The 9,593-nt window shown below is 30.0% G+C and overlaps 1 protein-coding gene across 1 annotated transcript; it reads right to left on the minus strand.

The window, feature by feature from the left end:
• Nucleotides 1-612: 612 nt before the first annotated feature.
• Nucleotides 613-6,155, minus strand: HELRODRAFT_63243 (hypothetical protein; the record flags this gene model as incomplete). Its single annotated transcript, XM_009010856.1, has 5 exons — nucleotides 613-830; nucleotides 1,538-1,663; nucleotides 1,833-2,828; nucleotides 2,898-3,041; nucleotides 5,933-6,155. The coding sequence occupies 5 exons, from the start codon at nucleotides 6,153-6,155 to the stop codon at nucleotides 613-615; spliced, it is 1,707 nt and encodes a 568-aa protein (XP_009009104.1).
• Nucleotides 6,156-9,593: the final 3,438 nt, after the last annotated feature.

The following is a 9,593-nucleotide window of genomic DNA, read 5'->3' on the forward strand; positions in this document are numbered from 1 at the left end:
GAATCATTCACCGAGCTTTCAAAAATTTTATGACTGATTCTTACATTAGGAACAGTTTTTATTACTGTCGTGTGCTCATTCGGCTATTGACAAAATACGCAACGGCAATCATTTTTTTTCAATCTTATATATCCCTAATCTCAAAGTTTAACTAACAATTCCAATCTTATATGAATAATTAACAATAATATGAACATGTTATAATAAACAAACAATATAATTCTACAAAACATGAAACATTGTAAACCTGCATGACAACATCTAATACGTTAATTTTATTTGATGTTACTCAAAAGACTTATTTTCAACGAAAAATTAAACAATACATACTTTAATAGGAAATTTTTCGTTTGGGGTTATTTCTCACTTAAAAATCTTATACAATTTCAAAAAAATGAGAACATTATTTTGAAATCATAAAAATAAAAAAATGTGTAACTAAAATAATGTAAAACTTAAATAAAATCAAAACTGTACCCGTAAATATATATATATGTATATATATGTATGTATGTATAGTACATACATATATATATATGTATAGTATATATACATATATATGTATATATATATGTATATATATATTCTGTTTTAAATATTTTAATATACCGATTATGCTATTTGATCATTCTTAGTCAAAGCAACTATATCATTTCCTGATGTGACGTTCGTCGGCAATTTTCCTAGTGTAATGTCTTTTGCCGTATCTTTGGGGCCCCACTTTTTTCTAATACATGGTATCGGATACAACATGAGACCACTTATCAGTATGGCAACACCGACGAAATAAAAGGAGTGGTCGTAGTTATTTGTACGATCATAAATGTAACCTAAAGAAACGAGATAAGTTAACGACAATTATTATAAGTAACTTTTTTATAAAATAAATTTCAAATTGATATTTTAATTGATAAATCATTGAATTTTTTTATCGCTATTTCGATTTCTGATTTACAAGATTGAGCACATTTCACTTAATAGCTGATTAAGGCTCGAACCATCTCAACCAATTTTCTTCCATGTGCAACCTTTTATTTAATATATCCTCTCCCCAAATAATTCAACTTCTGCCTCTCCTTCTTCTCATTTATGTTTATTTGTTCCCTAACGATGTAACAAGCAGCTCCTTCCATAGTGTAAACAGATTCAGATGAAAGAATTTCATATTTTGTATTACAGCTTTTAAAAATGAAATTCTGACAAACTCTTAGTTTGTTTTCATTAATAGCAATAGTATTATTCAATTATTTATGTAGCGCTCCCTAAATTGTTATACCAAAAGCGCTCTTAAATTATAGTAATTGTAAACATTGGTGTACAAAAAGTGTCTTCAACTTCAACTGGGAAAAGTTTTTACATCTGGACACCCATCCTGACGACAACCACCAGTTATAAGCGGTGGGCCTAGCTTTTTGCTCAAAAGCACGCAAGGCAGCGTGGATGCAGTTTTATATCATGCTCAGGACTGGCAATAGTATAAATATATTAGTTTAATTTTTTATTTACAAGTAATGGTAAAATAATTGCTTCATGAAACCTGCAAGAGGGGGTCCAACGACTCCTCCTATTCCTTGAAATAGCAACACAACTCCAAACGCATTAGAAAGCTTTTCTAGCCCTAACAAATCTACTAGGACTACTGGCGTTAAACAAACGTACACACCTGCAAATATATTACAAAATAAGAAATTATGCATATTGTTTCAATGCGCACAAATTTACAACAAATTAAAAAAATGACAGATTAATATTAAATCTTGCGCCTAGTTTGAAAAAGTTAATTTTAATACAAATCATTTTTATAAAAAAAACGAAATTTTATTAAAACTAACCTATTAAAAGTCCAAAACTTCCAGCATATAGACTCATAAGAGCAAAATTTGTACAAAGCGAGCTGGCAATTGTAAACAAGCCACAAAGAACCAACACAGTGTTATATAACATTAACCGATTGACGAATTTCCTATCCGCCAGCCAGCCAAAGAATATACGCCCAACAGTGTTAAGAATGCCAACAATAGAGATCAGAAGAGAAAGTTGTTTCCTATGAGCTTGTTGATCACCATCTTTAGCCCAATCTTGATCCATTCCCCTGTCTACCAAGAAAAATAAAGGTACACCAAACCCAACGCTTGTCAAAAAATTTGAGATACAGAACAATAAGAAAGAAACGTCATATAGAAGTTTAATATCCAACATTTCTTTACATTCTTTTCGAGTTTCTTTAGACAAACAACTGCAAATAGAACAATCTCCATTTTCGGTCACTGTTTCAAGGTCAGGGGCATTTACAGATGTCATGCTCTTTGTGTATTCCTTTCTGTTTTCTCTGTAAAGTGGTATATTTAGTAAAGAAGCGTTGTACAAAGCATCTTTACGAATAGCATTAACATTCGAAACAGGGTGAGTTTTATTGTTAGATTGACTTTCACTTTGTACTCTTCGTCTATGATGTTGCTGATCTGATTCAGACTTTGATACATCTAATAGACTTGATCTTGTTTTGACATCTGAAATAACATTCACAATTGATGTAGGATTTATATCCATTAATTCTTCTTCTATGGTAGGTTCAGTTGTAACTGGAATTAATTTCACAGGTCTAAATAGAGCTCCAAATATAACACAGTTCAACAAAATAGCAGAATCAATTAACACTGTCCCTTTCCAGCCGTATTCCGTGATAAGAATATGTGTGAACGGCGCAAAAATAAAGGTACCAACACCAGCACCACAAACAGCTAACCCTGTAGCCAAAGACCTTTTTTCTTCAAACCAAAACGAAACAGCAACGATTGCTGGTAAATAAGCCAACCCAATACCAATACCTTGAAAGTAAATGTTCATATGACATTAAGTTATTTTTCATTCGCTAAAGTTTCGCTTAATATACACACCTGAAACAATTCCAAAACTGAAGAACATAAAATAAATATTGGAAGCAAACAAGCTCATAATAAAGCCTAAAAATGCTATGATAGATCCAACTATGGTCACCATTCTGCAGCCATACTTGTTTGTCAAAATGCTAGCAATCGGTCCTGTGTATTAAAATTAAAGCTATCTAACTATAACATAAGATCAAATTTATTCATTTATTAAATTACTTTATAATGTATATACGATTTTAAATCAATAACTTAGAAAACTATAATAATATTTGCCAAGAGAAACAATTTTTTGATTAACAAAACATATCTAATAAAGTTTTGAAATTAAATTTTAACGTTCTAGTTGTTTCAGAATTTAACAGCATTACATCAAGAAATCATCAAAAATGATCATGACATCAAACATAATCGACTCCAGATTCGGCCTCTCAAAAAATTCCTACTCCGGTAAAATATTCCTGATTTTGACTTCCCATCCAACTCCCAGGTCCGAGTCCAAAAAATATTTTCGGCATTTGCATCTATCTTAATTTTACTTGAATAAACTACTAAATGAAAAACAGCATCTGCAATGTGATTGTTTTTCTTAGTAAAATAACTTTATATTTATGTTTTAAAATAGGCTGAAAGAATTATTTGATTTTATTGACATTATTAGCCTTTATTTTCAGTATTAGATTAATTGCATATCGCTACTCATATTTAACTTCTTTAAAAAAACCGATTAGAATTGTTTTTCAATTCTTAACGCTCTCCGACCGACATCGGCTCCGTGGTTTGAAAAAGAATGTACAGAAAATAAACGACAACATAGCCACAACATTGCATCAAAACAACATCTGTTCTACAAGTGCCAGATGCTCTCCATGAGGCAGCATTCGTACCTTATCTCGTCTCAATACTTCCTACAGTGCGACAGTTTGCAGCACCCCAGCCACGCCATTCTAACACAGGATCCGCCGCACCGCAACATGCAGGACACCCTCTGTTCAAAATGGTCACCAACAGTACAATCAGTGCTTCTTAAAACCATCAACAATACCCCACTGAAGGCTGCATCCGTTTTCCTTTACAAAAACGCTGCTCAGTCGCCCATCGAGTAAGAGCACGCTCTGGTGCTGCCTAATGGATGGCCGCCACCAACACCGAATATAGACAAGTCTAAAGAAGTTTTGCTTATGACAATCAGAAAGACCCTACCTCAACTCCGCTCTGGCCACAGCAGCTACAAATCCAGAATCTACAGTGGGCTCAACAACATCTGTTCCTTCTGCCATCAACGTCCTGATGATGCCACACATCCGTTCAGCTGCCCCATGACTGAGCCCGATCACAACAAGCATATTGGCTCCGCCCCCGTCTGATCCAATGAGCTGTCATTTGACGCAGGGTAACGACAGCAAAATAAACGATATTATCGAAAATTAGAAAGAAACTATAGAAAAAATCTTAATAAAGATGACAAAAATATATGGTCTAATGCTTTGACAACCAAAAGTATTTGCTGAAAAAAGTAAACAATTTTGGAGCAGATTGGTTAAAGGAAACAATAATAGTTCAAACAATCCGTAGAACGTTGCTAACAAAGTTATCTGCAAACATGATGATAATGATGAGTCTCATGATTTGACGTCTGAACGGTTTTTTAATTTAAAAAAAAAAACTGCTAGAATAAGATCATCTTTTGATGAATCAGATAGCCAAATTTTTGGCGGTAACAGGATTGATTTAGAAAATTTGTTTTCATATTTTTTCAATGTTACAGAGTGCGAGATAAAAACCTTCATATTTTGAAAAAGATGTTGTTCTGGCTAAGATCAGCAAAAATTCAGTTGTGTGTCGATGACAGGCATATCGAATTTTGTGACCATGCCATTAACCTGGGTATTGTATTGGATTCAAAACTGTCAATAAAAAATCACTTGAAAATGCTTTCGTCATTATGTTCGGACCAGTTGCAAAGATTGTAATGCAATCCCAAATATCTTGATGAATCTATTAAGCGTACCTTGTTACATGTTCTCATTTATGCTTGACTGGACTATTGCATTTTTTACAATCTCCCCAATAAAATTAATAAATATCAATTCTTCAATTTACTCAAAATGGAGCTGTAAAAGTTGTTGGAAGCTCAAAGGTTAATCATGTCGCTCAAACATTGAATGATCTGCATTGAATGAATGTTAAAAAACGAATATTCAAAATTTGTTTTTCAACGAATTTTTGCCTAAATATATGTTCGGTAAATATGAAAAAAGATCAACAGTTTCTAGAGACAACAATTTGAGAAGCGATCATTCAAATCTCAAATCTGGTGATGGGAAAGAAATTAAATAGTAATGATTGCTTCAAGTCAAATGTCCCACAGCTATTTGCATTTTGAAGTCCATTGACTTGGATCTAGTACAATAAACGCCACAGACAGAAATATTTTGTTAATTTAAAAAACTTCCATCGTTGATAACAAATGGCACTGAACTATCAACCAAACAGTGAAACTATTTGCAACTAAATTACTGAAAACCATATACTGTGTTTATTATTTTTATTTATTTATAATGACCCAAGAGCCAATATATTTAATATAACTCTGTCTATTCAAACGGTTCGCATTAATGTTATAACCATAAATTTTTATTTATAGTCAGTTTAAAATGAAATAAAAATAAATAGCCAGCAATAAGAAGAAATATTGAAAGAACAAAACAGTTGAAAAATAATCATATAATTTTTTTCAAATGATTTGAATCTCACATCTAAATACATCTCAAAAAATAGAATAATTTATTTCATATGTTAATTTACTTCATTGGTGTTCAATTGTTTGTAAAAAATTTAAATAATTGATATTATTCAATGTAACAAAATTGAAAAAATAATTGATTATTTAAATTTTTTGTTGACTGGTTCGAACATCTCAGACAAGGCTGCATTTATTAATGAATCATTGATATAAAAAACTAGATTTCAATATCTGTGACACTTGACAAAAAAATGACCAGCTTGAAATAGCACTTTGGAAATTTAAAAAAAAAATAAACCTGTACTCCAAGTAACACCAAGCATGAGTGAACCCAACATTCCTATGGACCCCTTACCACATTCAAAATATTCACCGAACTCTTCAACAAAAATACCAAATGAAAATGATATTCCATCAGCAAGTACGTGAATCATGAATGATGCAAAACACACCACCCAGCCCCACCCGCCATCTGGCGGTTTCATGGAAGCACTATTTGATTCCAAAACTACGCCCGTCATATTAGTTATGACGGCTATGAAGAGCTAAAAAAAGAGTGCAGAAATTTTCCAAAAAACACTTTCTCTAAATTTTGTTGTCTGAAAAACAGATATAAATCTTAGTTAACAATTAAATAATTTAAATTTTTAAAACAAGAAATATGATCATAATTTTTAAAAATAAAATTAAAAGGGACAAAAATCTACATTCACAAATAATAATTTTACTAGCTTAAACACCATATACCAAAAGAATAAGACATCTTAATATGTAATTTAATAAGTAAATGAATCTGGCACATAAAAGCTTAATCACTGAAGCCAGTGAGACATTTAAATTGACTGGCTCTAACTAGATATACAGGCATTTTATATTATCCAGTCATTGTCCTGCCTGGCCAGATATAATTTCAAAATACAGTAAAAACTAGCTATCCTCTAGTATGCAGCATTTATGTTAAAATGTAAAGAGTGGATGCAGTTTAATTGATAGCTTTTGTGTAGTTCATTTGCATGAGGATATGATTGCTAATAAAACTTGTTGGAAATAAAAAAAATTAATCTGAATTTATTGATTTATATATATGTCAAAATAAAACATTATGTCCCTAAAATATGTAAATGTGTCAAATGTCTGATAATACTAAGTTAATAAATAAAAATAAATGATAGGCAGATTAACATAATTATAAATAAATGTTCATTATATTATTATTAATATAAATAAATAAATTCAGGTACCTAAAATATTTTTTGAAGCATTCTGAATAGATATCTTATTTAAATATATGGCTCAACCAGACTCTGGCCAAACATCAAGAAGTTCCACCCCACAAACACTTTTTTGAAAGTGTTTAAGTAACCCTTTAAGCAACCCCTTTAATTTAAGTAACCCTTAAACTTAACCTTAAACAAATTTCAGATTTAGACTCGCATAAGGATAAAAGTCAATTAAAATGTATAATTTTTAAAATGAATATAAATACGAATTAATAGTAACATCTGAGTTCAATAATTAAACATATAATAAGGATTTTAATATTAAAAGCATATAATTAATGTCTGTTTACAAATTTAACATTTAAACTTTGGAACTGTTGAAGCATTGCTTTTACCACCTTAATATATCAAGTTTAAAAGAAAACTTAAAGTTTTGAAACCTGAACCATGTTATTTTTGGGTTATAGTACAGTAAAGGTTTACTTTTATAACAAAATGTTTATATTATATATATATATATATATATATATATATATATATATATATATATATATACTCTTACTCTTAGATGCACATGATCATTATCAAATCAAATTATGTGCCTGAATCATATGACCTATAAGAAGAATCAATCATGAATATCATTTAACTTTAATGTAAAGTAAATGTAAATGTAATGTGACATCATGTAGCCCAATAAATAAATTGTAACACATTTTGATTCTTCCTATTTTTGGAAGTTTAAAAATTTATCCATGATCATATTTTTAACCATAATGCTAATCAGATAGATCTCTTATGTATGATGTATTTGTATGTATTGTATAATCTATAATAATGAATCTAATATAATGATCTACTAATAAAATGAATGAATATAATAATCATTTATAATGAATGCTAATCTGCAATACTCTAACTAAAGCCTAAACTCACACAATTTAAGAAAAAATTAATGTTAGCAAGGTTACATAAGGCAAAATAAAATAGGTAAAAAAACTAAAATCACACCCACTCACTTGTTTTTTTTAATTAATGTTAATCTGATTTTTAATGTTTATGACAATGACATTCTTTTTAAATTATAGTTATAAATATAAAAAGTATTTTGAATTAATTAAAATTCAAAATTATTAGGTAAACAATTATTATTTATATATTATTACTACGTGGTTAATGAGTGGTGAGCTTCCTTTTTAAGTTTTTTTTTATAGAAAAAAAAAATTTTAAACGTGTCAGGGAATCTTAATTGGCAGTTGAATTTGTAGAAAATTATTATTAATAGGACAGAAAATTAATTGCGAAAATTATAAAAAATATTTCTAAATTACATAACAAACAAATTATTGTAACAACATGCCTTCACGAAACAAACTACTACTAATCACACATGCAACATTCACGTTTGACAGCAGAATAAACGAGCAGGATATACAAGGAAGAGAAAGAACTGATGGAAAGCTATGAATGGCAAGTTGTGAAAAATATTCTATGCATATTTATTCTGAGAACGTATATTATATTTATTTATACGTATGTAAAAAATATTCTGATTTGTTATTTTACGGGCTTTGACTCACATATCGCAATTCATATACTAATTAATTACACACATCAGTGGCGCCTGGCTCTATGGAATGTTAGTGTAAATTTATAATCAATCATAAAATTTGCCAGAAAATTACATTTCTAATGTAATGAATTTGTCACACCAATGTCGCTCTTGCTGCTGGTAATACTTATGTTAGTGGGAAGAACATACATTATGGTAATTTCCATGGTGCTTGTGTTTTACACTTTATGTTTAGTTAAGGTCACCTAGAGAAGCCTATAGCATTTATTCCTAAGGTTGCACCTTTTTTTCAAATTACTTTGTTTTATTAACTTGTTGATAAAAATACTAGCATTAACATAACCTAACCTAAAAACGTAATGGAAAAAGTGCTAGCATAGAGTTCTTATGCTCAAAAGTAGCTCAATGTCAAAATCCAAAGTTGAAATAGGAAAAAAGAATAAATAAACAGAAAGTTCCCATAAATTATATGAACAAAAATAAATAACAGTTAAATCACATAATAAATATAAATAATGAAAATTAAATTAGTACCAAAACACAACGTCAATTGGTGAATCAAGATGTCTCAATCGTTTTTCATACATTTTCATATTTCATTCGTATTAACTATTATAAACTTTCCTTGGAACGAGAGTAGCATTGTCGACAAGCTCCATATAGTAGTCTAGTTCAGTTATTCAACCATCCATTCAATTAAAATTTAATTAACTTATTTCGTAAGTCAAAGTCACGTTCCCGTGATGTTCAGCAGCACTTCTCGATAACTTTAGCAAACAGATGCGTTTCGTGATCAGCACGTATGGAGAAGTAGCTTGAGAAAAAAGAAGACAGTTCTGGAAAAAAACCAAAAAAGGTTTATGTAGGCAGATTAGCAAAAAAATATTTAACATAAATTAATATAAGAGAATATCATCGACCAGGAGGCATAGTTAAAATAGGATCTAATAAATAATTTAACTGTATGTATAGTCTCTCTGTTTTTAATCTTTTAAAGATAACTCTGCTGCTCATTCAGTTTCTCCTTGCTCAAGTCCTTATCTTTTATTGTATATTTAGGTACATATTTTGTTCTAATGCGCTAGCTATCTATAAAATAGAGAATAATTTTTGAACTTGTACATTAGTGTACAAATCTTAATAAAAAATTTTCCAAGTATTTTTCA

This window comes from Helobdella robusta (genome assembly GCF_000326865.2).
Source record: "Helobdella robusta unplaced genomic scaffold HELROscaffold_1, whole genome shotgun sequence".
Lineage (NCBI taxonomy): Eukaryota > Metazoa > Annelida > Clitellata > Rhynchobdellida > Glossiphoniidae > Helobdella > Helobdella robusta.